Genomic DNA, 19122 nt, shown 5'->3' with positions numbered 1-19122 from the left:
TGCCACTGCTCTGCTTGCCAAGCCTTCACCCCGCAACCCTGGCATGCGCATCCAGAGTAGGGTTTGGCTGTCTTAAAGGCAGCCGCCTTTGGAAGTCCTCCTGTGGGTCGCTGTTTCTTCCCTTTTGCTTGTATAGCAGCATATGGGACGGCGAGAGGCGGCCCCTTCGTTCCTCCATTTGAAGCAAAGCCAAACATAACGCGAAGAGGGACCCAAAACTTCCCTCGCCCGCAAAAGATTCTTCGGCGCGCCTTCGCAGGCGTTTTTCCGGCTCACGCCGGCCCCCTCCCCCCCGTTTGAGAAAGAAACTTTTCATTGGTTGGCTTGGCGGAAAGGGAAAGCCAATCAGAAAGGGGAGCCTTGTGAGCGAACAATAGAGGAGCCTAACACCTTTCCCTGAAGGCGGGGCTACAGGGGCGTCACAGGGCCTGACCCCTCCTCCTTCTCTCTCTCGCCCCCCCCCCGTCACCGTGTCCTTCAGTTCGAGGCGTCCGGGAAGTTCTCTTCGCGCGCTCGCGTTCGTCTTGTTCTCCCTTCTACCCCTCCCCCCCCGCCCGCCCTCCTTTTTTCCCCTTTTCCAACCGTTGATTCCAAGTTCTTCAAGGAACGACGAGCGAGCCGCCGCCCCCGCCGCCCAACCGCCATGGCCGCTCCGCTCACCGGACTGGCTTGGACCTCGTCCAGTGTGGCCGCCGCTGGCTGGACTCCGGTGAGAGAGAGAAAGCCCTGCCCCTCTCCCGCGGGGTCCCCGACCTTTGAGGGGGAGACCAGCCCGACCTTCCCCCTTAGAAAGGGCGGGAAGTGGAGTGGAGGGGGGTGTCCCGGGGTGGTGAGAAGCAGCCGCCCTCCAAAAGCTGGGCTTCCCCCTCTGGCTTCTTTCATGCCTCCCTCCCTTTTTGTCTGTTTCCCTCGGAGTTGTTTCCACTCTTTTTTTCTCTCATTTGGTGCCTTAAAAATGTGTAAAGGTTAAAGAGAGGGAAGATTTGGAGGGGGAGGGAAACCCAGAATGGAAGGCATCAGGGTGCGATGAGGGGGTGCGCGTTTAATAACATTTTAATGCTGTTTGTTTTAATGTTCTTAACCACCTTGAATGCTTTTCAGGAAAAAGGGTAGTGGTGGTGAGATGATGAATAATAATAATAATAATAATAATAATAATAATAATAATAATAATAATAATAATAATAATAATAATAATAATAATAATAAACAACTACCTTAGAGCTGCAGAGTTGGAAAGGACTCTATGGCTCCTCAGAGTCCAGTCCCTGTGAAGGAGGCGCAGAGGGGAATTGAACTCCCAACCTAAGCCACTGAGCTGTCCAGCAGTTCTTTTAAGTTCAACTTTAAAAATTAATAATATAAGTCAAACTTTTGGGTTTCAAATAAATAAATAATAAATGAGTCGTTGCTTTTGAATGCCTACCCAAAGTTTTCAGTTCTGACTGGGAAGAAACCTCTTATTCTGAGGAGTCGTATTTATTGCCGCTGGGAGCTTTGGTGGATTGTAAGTCACTTCATTAGTGTGACAGGTGTTATACGGGATCAGAACTACATTTTGAAATACCAAGGGACTATAGGGGACACCACTTCTGAACATGTGCAGAGTACATAGTTCTCTGATGGGAGGCACAAGGATCTTCTCAAAAGTTGGGGTTTTCTGGGTACAGAATCTAAATGCTGTGTGTCCTTCCTTTCAACTCTCTGCCTTATAACTTCCATGCTGCTTCCCCCTTGGCTTTTGATGCACCTATTATTATTTTCTTCAGTTTGGAACAAGCACGAGTATTCAGTATTGTTTAATAGTATATTTAAATTGGTAGTTCTTTCCTTCCAAAGAGCTTGCAGTCACTATAATCAGGGTCTATTAACATTGATTAAACTCTTGTCTTATCTTGGCAAAATTCTTAAATTCGCCTTCAAAGTCACAGTACATTCAAGTTGTTGAATAGCTTGGAATGTGTTACATTCAGTGCCACAATGTTAATATAATCACAAAAAAGTCCAATACCTGTTTTGAAGGATTCTGCTCTGAGCTGCTTTAAGAAAGTGTGAAATACTTCGGCTGCCCTTTGATACATAAAAGAAACCCTGCAGGATTAGATTGAGCATCTGTCTAATATGGTGCCCTGTTTTCTGGAGTTAACCCTCAGATGCGTTTTCAGGCAGTGTGTGCAGACAAATAACTTTTTATGGCTGGCATAGATGGTCCACCAATCCTGGAAAGAGCTTCTAAACATCAACCTTATTCTCCATGAATTTGTCTTGTATGTTAAAGGATTTATCTCTAGAGAGGTGTAGAAAAAATGTCTGCCCAAAGCAATTGAGAACTGCTGCCAGTCATTGTTGGCAATACTGGGGGAGGAGAGATGGACCAATAGTTTGACTCATTACTGTGCTATTACTGTTAGCATAGATGACTGTGTTAGCTTCCTGTGTGTCACAGTGCACATTTGTCTGTGTTCATATAGTAGTAGTTTATTACCACTTTTAAAATATGAAGGTACTTTTTACTTGGTTTGCCTAAATATGCCTGTGTGACACAATGCATGGGGCTTGTATTTGACAGGCGGGGAAACAAGCAGTGGGAGTCACATGGTTGTAGCATAGTTGCAGTGAGTGACCCTAAGTCTACAGTTCATATCTCAGTTATGAACACAGAAGGATGATTGGGGGCAAACTTTTAGCATTTCCATCTATAAAATGTGGTAATTATGTTGCCTTTTGATGTAGAGTTACTGTATTGTGAGGATTACTTCAGCAATATATAGAAACACATGGATTTGAGATACTATTATTTTACTTGGTTTATCCCAGTGGCTGAGATTTTAGCAGGAAAATTGGGGAATTTACTGGTGCTGTGCTAGGTCCTGGGAGCTTTTGAATGAGAAACTATTCCACATGAAAGGAGTATAGCAGCTCCAGTCTGTACTCTTGTTATTGGCAAGATTAATTAACCTTTTAATGTGAAATATACAGCTGTTGAGACTGGAGCAGGATCTTGATATGTTTGCTGTCAAAATTATCCCTTTGGTTTATCTCAGTTCTTGTGTATACAGTAATCTCTCTTTTGCACTATTCATCTGTCACTGTCACAATTCCTTGACTATAAAAGGAAATGGAGTTAGCATAACACCCAACTTAAAATAGCAATTATTATAGATCAGCTGTTTTGATTTGTTGAGGAAGCCCTATCTTCATTTTAGTTAGTCATCAGTCTATAGCTATGGCATGGAGGTTTCGTACCACTTCTAAACTGGTTTGGCCTTAGTCTGCCTTGCCTTGTGTATTCAGCCCTTTCTTGCATCCTGCTGTTCTCATCCAGTCCAACAATGCTGAAGACCTTTGAGTGCTTTGCTTCCTGCCCTGCCTACTGTTTATGTACTGTGAACCAGCCTGTGTCATTGTCTTTTTAATGACTAACATGTCTTATGGGAGGATTCCTGAGACAGATTTTCTTTAAGCCACACAGTAACATTTTAAGATTTTCTGGGTCTCCTCCCCCTCCAAGATTTATGTCACACAAAATGTTTTATGTTACTTTCCCAGAAATGTAAAAAATTCAAAGTTTATTGATATGCATATAATCCTTGTGCTATATTGTTTTCAGTTGCTACTGTAACCAACCAATAGGACTTGTGAGATCTGCTCATGATATGTAGTACTGGTCGTGAGCACCTACCTACATGGGAATCATTCAACATAATTTTTTATATAAACAGAACTTTCAAGAATACAGCTGATGTAACCCTTGTGAACTTGGGGAAGTGCCATATCCATAGACCACGTGCAAAGGACCCTAGTTCCAAGAGCCATTGCTAGTAATGCAGTCAATAATGAGTTAAAAGACCAGACACTGTGAAAGATAGTTTCTTGTAAATTGGACAGTATTATGTTCTTTCTCCTTCATAAATGTCCTGTTCTCTCTTGTTGTGTCTAGCTTACATCCACAGTGGAAGGAGCACCTGCCAACTTTGGAAAGGGGTTTGCGCAGAAGTCTGGTTACTATCTGTGCTACACATCAGCTATCAGTGCGGTAAGAAAGATACTGTATCAGGGTTTCTGGAACTGACTATACAAAGTGCCCCAGTGTGGCTGATAAACTTTATGGAGTCTGCTTCTTTTTAGAACCCCACAGGAGATGTGCTATATGATGTAATAATCTTGAGTGAGAAATCACCACTACCTTCTGGATATACTTACGTTAAAGAATTCTCGGATACAAGTGAGTCTGTCTATCTATTGTTTTGTTTAATGTGACAACAATTCTTCACAGAAACTTAAGAAAAATTCCCTCTGGCATGTTTGTTGATAACACATTGTAGGACAGGACAGAACTATGCAGAACTGTAATACCTGGTTTGTAGAGCTGACATATTTACAGAAGTCTGTAGGTCAAATGACATTTTGCTTTAAATTTGTATCATATACCTGTGTGTGACTCCTCCATATATATGCCTCTTCTGGATCACAAGTAAGTGTGGGGGAGGAAGGTTGAAACCTCCATATGTATTTCTTTTAAAATTTGCTTCTTGAAGCTTATAAAAACACATTTTCCCGATGTTAGTGGGATTTTTCCTTTTATTTAACTCTTGTACATGACCTCTAAATTTTAAAATTAAAAATAGAGTAAAGTGTCATGCAGCTACATGCTATGTATTTAATGTGTATTTAGTGTGTAACTCACAAATTGTGGAGTTTCTCTGGAGATAATTAGAAATGAGAAAATGCTACAAGGGTCTTATACCTGTACCTGTTATCTTTGTCATAGAGATAGAAAACTGTTCTCAAAATGTGTGATGGGCTTCAGTGCAAGTCTTTGATCCTATCCCAGTTTTGACTGTCTCAATTTTATAAGGCTGTCTGACAGCTATGAATTCTTCTTACCACTGCATGCTAGGTCATTTTGATACAACAATACTTGACACCTCCATGTTATTTTATTGATTGTAGTACTTATGGTTAGTGGAACAGTTTTGTACTTCCTGTGGGTATACTTCTTCCCTGCAGTTGTGAAATGTTTATATGTTATGGGAGCTAAATCTTATACCATGAAGGTCTTCATAATATCCAGCTCCTCAATATGTTCTCAGCCCTCTCTTACAGAGCAGGGGTTGGAACCTCTCAAGCTCTCTATAGTTGCACCTAGGAGCCATAGCTAATCATAGGGAAATGCTGAGCACTATCCTTCTTTCTTTACAAGCTCCTAATGATTACTAGAGTCATTCTTTGTAAGCACATCAACCTTCCTTCCTTCTTTAATTATTTGGTGCCAGTTACACAATACTTCCCCAGCTCTCCAGCTGTATTGGAAAATTTAAGTCCCATAGCCACTGGTCAATGACTGTGTTGCCTCGGGATGATGGGAGCTGTCAGTCTGTGCATTTGGAGAGCGCTGTGTCAATGAAGGGGGTTATGCACATTGCAGTTTACAAATGACGGTGTTGGCAAGTGTTTGCACAGGGGACTTTAAGTCTGAAATATACAGGGAAAGAAAAGGATGGAGAGGGCAATGAAGGCAGCAGTAAAGTGGGATTTTAAAATGAAACTAATTGCATAATCGGGAGAGTTATTTCTATATTCCATACCCAGAAGCTTGAGCTGAGAATTGAAGTTTTTGGCCCATTTTTAATCTCTGGAAGCCTAAGACCAAATAGCAAATTATTATGGAAAATGTGGATCTCACTACAGCACATTCAACAAGGAGCTGATGTTTACAGACATCATAAAATAGATCAACAACTGGTTTTTGGTAATTGGGGTCCTAACATGGCCTTTTTGACATATCAAGAAATTCAAAATATTTATAATTTTAGTAGTCTTGTAAAGGTATTAACCCAGATCTGATTGTGTTCAACAGAATTGTTGCTGACTGTGCTCATAATGAATGTTTCATTTTTCTTCTGCTATTGGAAAATTACTCTGGAAAATTATTTTCTTCCTTTGAGTGTGAGAGCAAGAAGAATGGAAATTGCTTGTTTAGTCTTCACCTAAAACATCTGAATTGTAGCTTAGTAGTTTCTCATACTTTACATATCGCTTTTGTCATTAATATATTATTATAATTATTCCAGTCCTACACTGTTGAGCCCATTCATGTACATTTCCCCTTATAGATGTGCTACCAGTCTTTGTGCTGATGAAGGTGGGGCATCTGTATTGTTCAGAAAAGACTTCTCTCTCCTTTCTTCCTCCTGTTACAGAAGCCTCCATCTCCAAGAAGAAGAGGTTGTGTGTCAAGCTGATTCCATTGAGTACGGCAGAAACAGCTGTGTTTGACATCCTGATCAGCAATAAAAGCAAAGTGGTGCCAAACTACATGCGCATTGGGTGAGGTGCTGTCATCCTGACCCTTTTTCTCACTTTGTTTTAGCTCTGTGAAACCAGTGGTTACTTAAACAACTACAACACTTTGTATTTCTCCCATATAGAGACATGAGCGGATTTGCACTTTGGTGTAAAAAAGAGCATGTTGTCAAGCCTAAGCCTCTCCCTAAGCCACGGAATATCAGTCTAGAAATGAAGCAGCTTTCTCTAGAGTCAGAAAAGTAAGTTTTGGATTTTTTTAATTTTATTGTATGTCTTATATCCAACATTCGCCACAAGCAGTGATCCGCCATGTCTTTGTTTCCAGTAACTTGTGATATGTTGACTACAACATGCAGATATATTGTAAGATAATGTATCGTCAGTTTGATGCTGACTTACAGTGATCATTCCCAGGGTTTTTTAAAGTATTTAGAAGTGGTTTGCCAGTCAATCTTTTCTTCTGGTGATGCACTAGGACTGTGCAGGTTGTCCAAGGCTGCATAGGCTGCCTGATCTTCCAGAAGACACAGTGGGGGATTGAATTTTTAAATCCAGGCTCCAATTCACTGTGCTATCTGGTCAACTTCAGATGTCTTAGGCCAGTTGTAAAACAAATTATTTCTGGTCCACTGGTTTCAGTGGTTTATCCTGCAGTCTGATTTAGTAAGTGCTAAATTAGTTCCCATATTATGTATTTGCGAAGGCTTTCACGGGCGGGATCTAATGATTGTTGTGGGTTTTTCGGGCTCTTTGGCCATGTTCTGAAGGTTGCTCTTCCTAACGTTTCGGCAATCTGTGGCCGGCATCTCCAGAGGACAGCACTCTGTGGAGAGCACAGAGTGCTGTCCTCTGAAGATGCCGGCCACAGAGACTGGCGAAACGTTAGGAAGAACAACCTTCAGAACACGGCCAAAGAGCCCGAAAAACTCACAGCAACCACTAGTTCCCATATCATTAGGGACCCTTGTTGATTTTAAGTGTTTTGCACATAGACACATTGGTTTTCACTTTTGATCTTCTGTAATGTTTTGTTCTCTGCAAGGGTCTCCAACTGTAGTCATAACGCTTTGCAGAACCTTTAGCTAGAAGCTGTGCTTCCCACCAATGCTGCCCCTTCTCTGGGGATGCAAACAAGAGTCTGGATTGTAACAGACTGTTCTGTCTAGAAGGGCTTCTGTTGTTCCCAGAACTCTGAGGGTCAGTGAAAATAAGCCTTTCAGCTCCTTCCTAGATTTGGATTGAGGGCACATCATGTCATGTCCAAGGCACTCGTTGTGAGGCATAGGAAGTTCCCTGCAACAGTAGGTCCTCTCACTAGAATAAAAAAATATGGATCCCTTGTGCCTCCTTATATTCAACACATAAGCAGAGGCTAGTCTCAAAAGTGGTCTAAAGGAATCCAAACTATGTCAGATAGCAGTCTTTGTTTGGCATTTCAAACTGTTCAGCTGGTAATTCACTAATAGACATTATATGATCACTAAGGAAAACTTTTCAATCGTTTCAGTGTGAACCAGCCGTCAGCAAAGCCCACAGGCCCCCATAGGCAAGCCACCCTTAAGCGGCATGAGTCTATATATGACAGTTCAAATGTTTATGGTATCTCGGGTATGTATGCTTGGTTCTTGGGACTGACACAAGTAAAATTTTCTTTTGCTTGCTCATCAGCTATGCATAGTTGTTTCTTGATGTTCTCCCCTTGTTGTGTATTTCTAAACAACACTTAGTGCTCTTTGCCTCCTCACCTTCAATACTTTTCCATTCTATGAAGTCTTAATCAAGCCTTTGGGATGTACTTTTGTTGTTGGGGCAACGGCAGAACCTCTTGAGGGGGAAGGGATTCCCCGTAGATACATTTTTTTTCATGCTTGAAACCTGGCAGTTTTTCTCATGTTCTACTTTCCTAGTAAAATTTAGTATAAGAGTTTGTCGTTAAGACAGACTGTGGTAAGATTGTCATCTTTTTTTTAACCGAATTGTCCCCAGTCCCCTCTCAACAACCTGAAGTATTTGTTTCTCTTTTAGCCATGGATGGGGTTCCCTTCACTTTGCACCCCAAGTTTGAGAACAGCATCACTAATGGGAATAAGGTAAATATTATTTGTGGTCCCAAGAGCTTTACTGGTATTAGGAGAATACTTAAGGCCCTTACTGATCTGCCTCTACTCATTGAGCAGTTGGTCATCAAAAGCTGCATTTCGACGAGGTGCGGTCATTTTGGGGAAACCTTGCTTGTGTATCGGTGACGGTACTGGTGATGTGAAGATGTTTTGTACGTTGAAGCGTCAATGGACATGTAAGAATAAATGCTATGGGTTGTTTTTTCCTCCCTAGGCTTTTTCTCCTTTTAAAAACTTGCATATCAAGTCTCTGGCTGACATTGAGAAAGAAGTAAGTATTCATTGATAAGGTATGGTGTACGCACCTCAACTTCTTCAATATGCAGTCGTACCATTTGTCCACCATAACCCAGTGTAGTATACTCTTCAGCCTAGATTTCTTTTCACCCTACTACCCAAAATTCTTCAGCTACAGTTTGCACTTGAGGGCTGCAGCATGACAATGATGCCCTATGACAGTGGTGGCGAACCCAAACTGGGAAAACGCGGTGGAGGACCCAGAACCGGAAGTGGCGGCGGAAGGAGGAATCCCGGCACGGAGGTGCCTCAAGACCCCTCCGCTGCCAGCACCAGTTCCTCTGGATCCGCCTGCCGAAGTGCCAGCAGTTGCCTCCTGAGGTTTGGCTGCACAGGGGGGAATAGTCATCTGGTGACCTATGGCTCGTGTGCCATAGGTTCGCCATCACTGCCCTATGACATCTTTCCTTCAGAAGTGTGGTGGTGGTGTTTGTTACATGCTGTTTTGCTTTGCTTTCAGTATGACTATGGTTTTGTAGTTGAAAGAACTGCAGCTGCTCGACTCCCACCCAGCATCTCATAATGTTGGCAGTTCCTGTTAAGAAGACTGCATTTTCTGCGCATGAAGCACAAGGATGTTTGCTGACTTCACTGAGAAGATGGAAGTATTTCAGAAAGGATCTACTTTATTGGGGCCATTGATCTAGTAGCCAAAATTTGTAAATTATAATTTTGCCTCTTGGAAGGTGATAGGATTCCCCACACTATGGTTCATTGCTGGTTGGTGCAAGCCAAATGTCTTTTGCATATAATTTCCCCAACATCACATCCTTTTTCCCTATGCAAAACACTACTTTTCAAAATAGAATTGTTTTGTGGGCAGAACCTTCTTGGTGTTTATTTGTGGCCTTTCCTAGTATCGTGCTTTGATTGTACAGTTAGTACAGAGAAGACAAGTGGCTTGTACTGAACTATGAAACTAATTCTGACTGATGGCAAATAGAATTTTTTCTCATAATCTTTTCTAAAAATAGTTACCTATTTAAATTGCCAACTTCTCAAAAGATGTTTTGATGCCACAAAGAAAAGATGTTGACATATTTCAAAATGCAATGATTGCCATTTAATTACCAAATCCCATGACCACTTTTCCAAGAGCACAGGGACAGTACAAAAGTCAGCTGTTGCTGTCATGTTTGGAAAACACGTGAAAAGTTAGTGTAGCCTCTGCACAGCCTTTGTGGCGGCCTCCAAAATAACAGTGGAAAGTTGCCTGCCAGTACAAACTGGTGTAAAAGGCTGCCCAAGAATAAATATTCCTTTTGCAGTGCTGTAGAATGGCCGATCCCTTATGATGTCCTTCACTTCAGCCAAAAGAGGGAAGCCGTCTCAAGAAGGCACTTTGAGTTTTGTGCTGCCCAGAAGGAACTGTAGGACTCTGTCTATGAGTAGAGCGACAGAGAAGTTGGCCAGCAAAACTTGAATGATCACTATTTTAAACTGAAATAGGAAAAAAACATAATTCAGTGAGAGAAAGCACCATCATTTACTTTGCCCTTTATTGCAGTAAACCTATATATATATGTTAGTCATTTTCCTACTATGCAATCCACTAGTGGCTTACCAACATGACAAGGGCTACATGTACATGGTCCACTGATGTAACACTCAGGATTAACTGACAAAGCATACCCTTTACTCTTAAGAATAAGCTTTTGTTCTTAAAATGCTCTTTCCACTTTACTACACCCCAGGTACGGAGAACTCTCATAATTTTTCCCGAGTTAGCAATAAAACAAAACTGTACTTTATAAATTTAAGGCAGAACAAGGGTAGGCTGTATTCACATGCTGATGGCACATCTCCAAAGCAGGTGCATAATTTGGCTCACAAAAAACCTGGGGGCTATACAGTCCTCCAGGTTTTTCAAAGTTAAAAGCAGAGATGCGCACTAACAACAAAATTTAGAAATACAATACTTTGGATATGGAATTTCTGGATACCAAGAACTCCATTATGGTCAATATGAATACTGTACTATATAGTTCCCATTTTTTAAAAAAACCACACATTTAAAGAGTCTCCCTGTGATACTTTCCCAATGATTGTGCCAAACAAAAAGAATGCACACTAACAGCCAGCAGTACCTAGGTAATGACTAATAGGCATGCGGATTGAGCCTTGAATAGTGGGAATGCCAACATGGAAAATGCCAGCAGCATTGTGGGAGCAGAGGACAAGTTGCACTGAGGAATGGCCAAATATTTTGAACACTGGCAGGCAGATTGGAGCAGCAGATCTGTGGTGGGTGAGAACTGTTCCAACGTCATGGGGCCCAGCACAGTGAGTACGATCTTGGGGTTAGTAGTCAGAAAAATGAAGAGGCAGAAAGAACAGGTAGTAGAGTGCGCCATTCTCTCCTTAAAAGGGGACTTCAGGAAAGCCCAACAATAGGTTCATCTTAAGGAAAAGTTTTTACTGTTCCACATTTCAGGCACGAGCAGTGTAGACTGACAATGTCCCCTGCCTAAAAGAACAGTCACTGGATACATGAGTTGGTGGGCAGGATAGCAGTTCCACTGCGAAATTGGCCACGCTTCCCTAACTAGGCTCCTCCTCAGCCCTGTAAGAGAAGGGGTCAGTCTTTCTTGCAGTGTAGGGCTCCTGCAGGTATGTTTCTACCTCATCCTTCCTTGGGTGGCATCTCTGGAGGACAGGCCCCTGCCACGCTTGACAAGACTGTGTCCCAGAAAGCTTGCCATGTTGTCACTGGGGTGAGGGATTTGGACTCCAGAATACAACCAGTGGCACTGTTTTTTGCAGTGCTATGAACATTGCTAGTTTCTTCCCCCTGTGTGATCCCTTAGTGCTAGTCAGGCCATCACCAGTTTCTGCTTAATATCCATTGTTTACTGTTTAATTCAGGGGTTGAAGAGGGTTGCTACAATGTAAGGAAAACCTGTAGCAGACCAGGACCTTTAGCTTGCTGACCAGAGCCACCACGTCAGTCTGTGGAGAAGCCCCTCTCCCCCCTATGGAATCCTTCATCCACCTAGATGGTCCTTCATTATGCCCTCCATCATGCCAACCAAGAACATACAAATGACTTGCCTAAAGATGCCTGTATCAAAGCTATTGGAGAATACTGAACACTTGAATCATAAGGTCCCACTCTTCCCTGTCCAGAGCAGCAGCCACACCAAGGGATGTCTTCCATGCTAAATCATGGAACACTCTTTCAAGCAAGTAGAAAGGAGTTCCATCAAGTTGCCACATCCTAGATTAGGTGGTGCAGTGGCAATAATAATTTTCCTTGCCTCTGCTGCAACAGCTTTGCCCTGGGCACTGCTGAAAATGCCCCACCGGCTTTCTGGACCACTCAGTTATGTTAGGTATTTATGTCTCTTCCATACCTGGCAAAGCACTTCAAACTACTATTTTCAGAGTAGACCATATACCGCACCCCTTTCATTGTCCCAACTTGCAGTGCTGCCATTATGTTTGCCCCTATTGTCTGTGACAGAACTTGCCTTTCTGTACTTTAAGACTCCACTGCTGCAGCATATCCCTCAGAGCAGCTTGAATGTTATAAGCTGTGGGGCTGCCTTCCGTCACTGCCACATTCAACAGGTCTCGCTTGTATCCTGCCCATCTGTGTTGTCCTATGCTTGATGTCTTTCCCTCCCACCAGTATCCTGTCAGATACAGACATGTTTTGCATCCTGGCTGCTCTAAATGTCACTAACAAAATGTATCACCTGTGCCTTGGCCAACTGCTGCTGTGCCAGTTGCCTAACACTCTAATAATCTGGCACCACCTTGCAGCTAAGGGTCATTCAGGATGGCAGTTGGTAATGGGGTGCCAGTTCTGCCAGAAACCTACAGAAAACAGTGTTCTCCATCAGAGAGAACGGTTGATGATCCAGGGCTATCAACCCCTCTAGGAGATGAGTAATTCTGACATTTTTGTTTGCAGAAGGCCCTCCAAGCTCCTCCAGGGTAGCCTGGAACTTATTCTTGGGATCTGGGTCTGGCACTTGCTGCTTCCCACTTCTTGCTATTTGCCCATTCTGAAGAATTAAGGGCTTAGGGGAAAATGAAAAATGAAGTTCATCTTCTGGATTTTGTGTGTCTGAGGACATAGAAACTTGAACTTTCACATCTGGAAATAGCTTGTTTGCACTTCTTCCTTATCTTTTATTCTGGTGTTCCTGTTTGGGGTCAATTCAAAGAAGGACTGAGATCAAGAGGATTTCAAAGCAGAGCTTAACATATCAAAGCAGCCACCAGTTGTTTGTATCTGTCAGACAGGAATAAACTTACTTTCTTGCCTGAGGGTTATACAGATTTCAAAGCTGGGAAGGAGGCATGTAAGAATGATCAATGTGGATTAAGAGTAATTATTAGACAGTTGACCTCAGATGTTAATAGGCTATTCATATGTATAGAAGAGAATTGAGAATCTGAATCTTTTGGTGCTTACATAGCTTTTAGGAGACTATGCTTCATTTGCTGGTGGCAGCATTATTTAGGGAACTCTGCCTGCCACGTACGAAGTTGTGCTGCAAAACATAGGCAGTGTCTCCCCAGATATACTCACTCTACTTGAGGGTGAGACAGATAAGATAAATTAGTCTATTATTTTCTGGTTTGTTTCTGCTTTTGGATACTGTAATCCTGTAACCACATTTGCTTGTGTATCTGGAACTCATTTTTTTCCATTTTGAATTTTCTTTTTTGTTTTGTCCTTTTTTCTAATAAACTACATAAATACTTTCAAGTCAGAGTCTGGAAGATGACTGAGAGGAGAAGCAGGGTATTAACTTTCCACTCCTTAAGTGCTTGGTAGCTCAGTGGTTTAGGTCTCTGGCTGCAGAACCAGAAGTTTGGAGTTTGATTCCCCACTGTGCTTCCTTGACAGGAACTGGACTTGATGATCCATAAGGTATCTTCCAGGTCTGCAGTTCTAAGGTTATTCGACTTGTTCAAGCTACTGGGAGTGTTGATTTTATGGGAGCTGGTGGCAGCTTATTATATGTATTGAACCCCTTGAACACACACTGCTTCACAGGCCAACAGCACTGCTGGAGAGTGGAAGGATCCCAGCCAGGACTCATAGCTTTCCTTATGCCTGCTTGCTCTGGTCACTCCCATTCAGAGAAAGCAGGAGGCAGCATAGCAGATTGGCTATAGTGAGGAGTTTGGCCAATGGCTTCTGTGGCACACATCTACCTTTATTTCCCTGAGCTGATGAGTCAACCTCTGCCCTCTGATTACCCTTACCCTTCCCTCTTTTGCAACAGAGGCAAGAAAAATTGGGACTGTCACTTGCTGCCACAGTAGCCACTTCATTTGCCAGCAGCAAATGCCCTGTGCTGATTATTCAGGTGGCTCAGCATGCTACTGCTGGAGAGCTGGCCCAATGTCTGTCCAAGCTTTAGCAGCTTCTTGCAGTGCATGCACTCGGCCATGTGAGTATCTGTTCCACAGCTGACAATCCAGATTATTGACTTCTTGGGAGCTCCAGGTTTGACTGCACATTCCTAGCAGGGATTGCTAATTTGTCATCGGTCACGGTTCTGGCAGCTGGTGGAGCAAGTGCAGCTGGATGGCAGGAGTGATTTTAGTGTCGCATACTTTTGAACTACTGCCCGCCTCAGGTCCCCTTAGTCATCTAATCCTCCATATCAGATGTGTATGTACTTGAAGGGGGGGGGGTCCCACCAACCATGCTGCTTTGCATAGGAGAGATTTGCTGGGAATGAGGCCTGGGGGTGTTTCTTTGAATATGATGGAGCTGCATGGTATGGATATGAAAGGCAATGTCTGGTAGGTAGGCATCCTTCATTCTCGAGAGACTATGATAATGTGGTCTGAATAGAGGTCTTGGAACAGCATCTAGTGTGGCTGAGAAGGCCATTTCGAGAGTGACAATTCCTTCCACACTGAGGACAAATACAATCTGTCCCCTTTCCTGTCCCTGATTTTGCTGGTTTTGGGACTGTGTCTTTGCCTCGGCGTGCTGGACAAGGGTCTCTTCAAAATGGGAGAGGCCATGATACTACCTGCCTCCAGGCTGAGCGCTCAGATGTCAAGGTTTCCCATCTGTTGAGGTCCATTCCTAAGGCCTTCAGATCCCGTTTGCAGATATCCTTGTATCACAGCTGTGGTCTCCCTCTGGGGTGCTTTCCCTGCACTAATTCTCCACACAGGAGATCTTTTGGAATCTGACCGTCAGCCATTTTCACAACATGCCCAAGCCAACGCAGATGTCACTGTTTCACCAAAGTCTGGTGCTCTTCATAAATCTCTTTCATACTAACCAAAACAGTAGCACTACTGCTGCCCACCCAATGTCAGTCTCGAGTGCTGATGGTATGGTTGTTATGGGTTTTCCGGGCTGTTTGGCCTTATTCTTAAGGTTTTTCTTCCTAACGTTTTGCCTGCAAAAGATCAACGAACTCTACCCAGCCCCAAGGACCAGTGATCAGTGCACACAAAAGACCAGCTAACGACATCCATCAGTCACAGTAACAGATCATTTCTCCCCCTTATCACAACAATGCACTCACAACAAAAAACACGCTGATCACTATAATCACCCAATCTCCTGAAAAGGACAAAAGCTAAGCCCACAGCTACAAATACTCAACTATCCAACAAATTGCACCAGGGCACAGACAGTGTTCTGACTCCTGTCCTCTGAAGATGCTGGGCACAGAGACTGGCAAAATGTTAGGAAAAACAACATTCAGAACACAGCCAAACAGCCTGGAAAACCCACAACAACCATTGGATCCCGGCTGTGAAAGCCTTTGAGAATACATATGATAATGCTATCTTTCTCCTTTGGTATACTGGCTTTTTGGGATAAAAGTACTTTTTCTTCAGTATGTTTTTTGGTTCCTTGCCCTGGCTGGATTGCACAGAGATATCACTGAAACATGCCTCCTATTTGTTTCACCTTGAACCAGAGGCCTCTCTGCCACCTCCTTGGCAGAGACACATACACCACATACAATGACAGATTTTGTTTTGGGGGGCTCATAATGGCTGTTATAGGCCATCTTTTTTCTCCCTCTCTCACATCTCTCAGTAGAAGCTGCTGCAGTGGATGCAGGCAGCAGTTCTGCAGCCTTCCCTACTTAGTTCTTCCACCACATCCATGTTTCACACTGCCTGCAGAATCTACCCTAAGCTAGAGCAGAACACAGACCCAGCCATGAAAATCACACATACACAGAGATGCAAAATCTACTAACTTAACACATCTGTATATAACACAATCCTATCCCCCTGCTTGATATACTCCGAAGATACCTATAACACAGTATTTTCCTGTTGATTTATAATTAGTCTACTAATGCTAAATCTTATTCCTAACTATATTAAAGCAAACAATATTCAATGACATGTAGAGAATGTACATGTCATATTGTGGGGTCAGAAAAGAACAAACAGAAAACTGCAGTGCAGGCTTGCACCAGAGCATAGGTTCAGGGGGTTTATAAACAGCTGTGCCCACCTTCCAACTGAAACGAACCAATGATCTCCCCAAAACCCTTTTGATGTTTATGTCTGACAGATTTCTTTTGTGTAGACAGACATAATTTATAGGTTTTGCTCTCACCCCAGCTCTCCTCCTCTGGGAAACTCAAGGCGACCCTTATCAGAAGACTATGAGTTCTCTGCCCCCACTACTACCACATCACTCCAGGATGCCTGAGAAATAGGTTTCATTTTTACTTCTTCTAGCGGGTAGAAACTCAGCCTTTTGCTTTCTAATCTATAGCAGTAAATGAGACTCTGAATATTATGAATTATTAGATATTCAGAACTCATATTTCAGAGTTGCAATTGCGATCGCAAAAAGATCGTCGTAATGCAGTTTTGTCGTAATGCGGGGCAATCGTAAAGTGAGGCACAGCTCTACACTTGAAATCATATATTTAAAGTGACAAGATAAAACTTAATTTTTACACCAAAATAATACTTTTTTTTACAGTTTTTGAGGAGGAGGTGAAATTTCAGAGGAAGACTCAGCCAAAAGCCTGCCTGCTCCCAAAGGATGATGAGACTTTTGAAAAAACCAAGCCAGAGGCATGATTCAATAGGACACACACCTGAATTATGGGACTGGGAGCCATCAAAATGGCAGGAAGTAGAGCAACCGTCTTACATCCATGCTGTTCTTGCAGCACCTTTTCCTCCCCTCTGAAGTGGCCAGCTGCACCTTTGTGAATTGCAAGGATTCTGTAATTCTCTAAGGTGTGTGGGATAACTAATTCTAATGGAAGCAGCCTCCCATTGGAACTTGTTCCCTCATGCATCCTTGCAAGTTGTAAAAATGCAGCTGGAAGCTTTTTAGAGGGCATAAACAAGTGGCACAAGAACCACATGGAGGTAAGAGGCTGCTCTACTTCCTGCAATTCTGATGGCTCCCAGTTCCATAATTTGGCCTGCAGGGTTCCTGCCTAATTATCGGGATGGAGAAATTGTTTTTTTTTGAAAGCCCTGTCCCTAGTACTCACCTCTGTTGGGATTTCTACTAGTCCAAACTGTTCATTGAACTCTGGGGAAGAGCCAGCCAGAAGAGCAGCAATAGCCAGTCCTGACAGAATGATGCTCCACAGTAAAGGTTTGTTCTCCCGCAAGCTTTCCATAAACGGATGGCCCTGGAGCAACAAGGATTAGAAGAGCAGCCAAACTAATCAGTTTCGTAAGTGGCACAGCACATCTAAAAGCCAAAACAGTGAGCACTACCTGCACTCAAGTATCAGCCCATTTCCTGCCATTAAGGGTAGACCATTTATACTGGTCTCCTAGGTAAAGTCCATGAAATTCATCACTGAGAAGTTTTCAAAGATGATTGGTATTTTGCCCGCCTTAAAGTTGACAGCATCTGAATAGTCTTTTTACTGCAATGCATAGGTGACTTGATGATTATTTAAAGGAGCTTTAATTGCAAAATGATGCCTTATCTAGCTGGAAAGCAATGTTGTCTTTGTACTCAATATATCCCAATTGTGCAGGAAGGAGGAATTACAGAAGAGGGTCTGGTATCTCTGAACTTCTGGTTTTCCCTACCAATGAAGAAGAGATATTTAGTGCTTCTTAGGCCTGTTCACAGGACACTTTCCATCCATCCATTTATATCTCATCTTTTTCCCCATCCAGTGATGCAAGACAGCTTGCCAAATAATTAAAAAATACAGGAAAAATACAACAAACTACAATATTAAGAGGAAGTTAAACATATATTAATCCTTCCGATACTTTAGAATCAAGTCATTCAGGGCTTTTATAGATTATAGATTATATAGATTAAGGCCACTTTTAACTGTGTCTGGAAAATGACTGGCAGTCAATAAAGCTGTTATAATGTGGAATTTCTATTCTCCCCATTAACCACTCTGATCCTGAACAATTTCTGAACCCTTACCAAAGGCAGACCCATGGAGCATGAGTTACAGCAATCCAAATAGGTGTAGCTAAGGTATGTCATACTGCAGCTAGATCTGAAGGAGAATATGCTACTGCCATATCATGTGCAAGTGTACTCCTAGCAGCTGCCAAGATCAGGCATCCACAGTTGGGACTGGATCCATCAATACACCCAAGATGCAGATGTGACTTTTGGGGGCAATGCAACTCTATTCAGTACAAGCCAAACCCCTATTTCTGGATCTACCAGGAGCACCCGTGTCTTGTCTGGATTAAGCTTCAGTTTGTTGGAACATGGCTCCCTTCAATTTAGTGGAGTTATGAAGATACAAAGAAATATCTGCCTCCCCCTGTACCAACAAGACATACGGATTCTCAACATCAGTGGAGCAGGACTGCAACCACTAGGTAATATTATTTTGACTTTCATCTGACCCAATTTGGCTAAACCTAGTGAGTTCATTCAATTATCAACCCAATTTCCAGGTGGAAGACTAGGGTTTTCTATGTCACCCTCCCCCCCCCAGCCAAGCAGTGACATGTAAATTTCAAAGAAAGGCCAAATAGGAAGGTGTGAGCACATTACCTGTGCCCTTATGTATGAACAATTAGGGTGTGAGAGCCAATTTACGGCAGCCCCATTAGTAACCTTAAAACAATAGCCCTAAATGCAGCCTGCATCTTTCCTGACTTCCATCCAAGAAAGACGTGCCTGGCAAAATCCATCATGCCATGAACTTTTGGACTTTCAAGTTCTTCACACTGATACATGTTTGATGAGGTGGATGTCCTGATCCACAAAAACTTGCAGATTGTATGAGGATGATTTTATAAATAGTGTATTGCTTGCTCTTGTATTTGCAGTTATTAACCTACTCCTGCCATCATCCCTTAATCACAGTCTGAATGTGTTTGGGAATGGGCAAGGTTCCACCACCGGAATTCTAGAATCTTAAAACCTGTGCAAGTGGATGCCCACTTAGGCAGAACATTCTGACTCCTTGTTCTGCGA

General features: G+C 42.8%; 2 protein-coding genes across 3 annotated transcripts in view; one reads left to right on the top strand and one right to left on the bottom strand.

Moving 5' to 3' along the window:
• Positions 1-462: 462 nt before the first annotated feature.
• Positions 463-13446, top strand: MVB12A (multivesicular body subunit 12A). 2 transcript variants are annotated; one of them, XM_072991277.2, is made up of 10 exons: positions 463-709; positions 3941-4036; positions 4129-4225; positions 6204-6330; positions 6432-6548; positions 7817-7917; positions 8335-8399; positions 8644-8700; positions 8839-9047; positions 9187-9551. In XM_072991277.2, exons 1-10 carry the CDS (start codon positions 644-646, stop codon positions 9203-9205), a joined length of 954 nt encoding a protein of 317 aa, XP_072847378.1. In that variant the 5' UTR covers positions 463-643; the 3' UTR covers positions 9206-9551. The 2 variants fall into 2 exon arrangements, with proteins under 2 accessions (XP_072847378.1, XP_020634911.2); XM_020779252.3 differs by lacking the exon at positions 8839-9047 and having other exon boundaries at positions 525-709; positions 9187-13446.
• Positions 9767-19122, bottom strand: part of ATP13A1 (ATPase 13A1) — a 52227-nt gene continuing 42871 nt past the window's right edge. The window contains exons 25-26 of the mRNA XM_020779245.3: positions 17198-17341; positions 9767-10166 (exon numbers count right to left, since the gene is read on the bottom strand). Of these exons, the coding sequence (XP_020634904.3) occupies positions 10056-10166; positions 17198-17341 (255 nt within the window). The 3' untranslated portion in view covers positions 9767-10055. The remainder of the gene's footprint in view (positions 10167-17197; positions 17342-19122) is intronic.

The sequence above is a fragment of the Pogona vitticeps genome, chromosome 2, assembly GCF_051106095.1.
Source record: "Pogona vitticeps strain Pit_001003342236 chromosome 2, PviZW2.1, whole genome shotgun sequence".
Taxonomy (NCBI): Eukaryota; Metazoa; Chordata; class Lepidosauria; order Squamata; family Agamidae; genus Pogona; species Pogona vitticeps.
This window is presented reverse-complemented; position numbering and strand designations above follow the sequence as displayed.

What these genes read in the sequence shown, in the direction of transcription:
- MVB12A (XM_072991277.2), top strand. Translation starts at nt 644, where the DNA reads ATGGCCGCTCCGCTCACCGGACTGGCTTGGACCTCGTCCAGTGTGGCC. An exon ending in ACACATCAGCTATCAGTGCG is followed by an intron (nt 4,037 to 4,128) that starts GTAAGAAAGATA and finishes GCTTCTTTTTAG; the next exon opens with AACCCCACAGGAGATGTGCT. An exon ending in TGGCTGACATTGAGAAAGAA is followed by an intron (nt 8,701 to 8,838) that starts GTAAGTATTCAT and finishes AAAATTCTTCAG; the next exon opens with CTACAGTTTGCACTTGAGGG.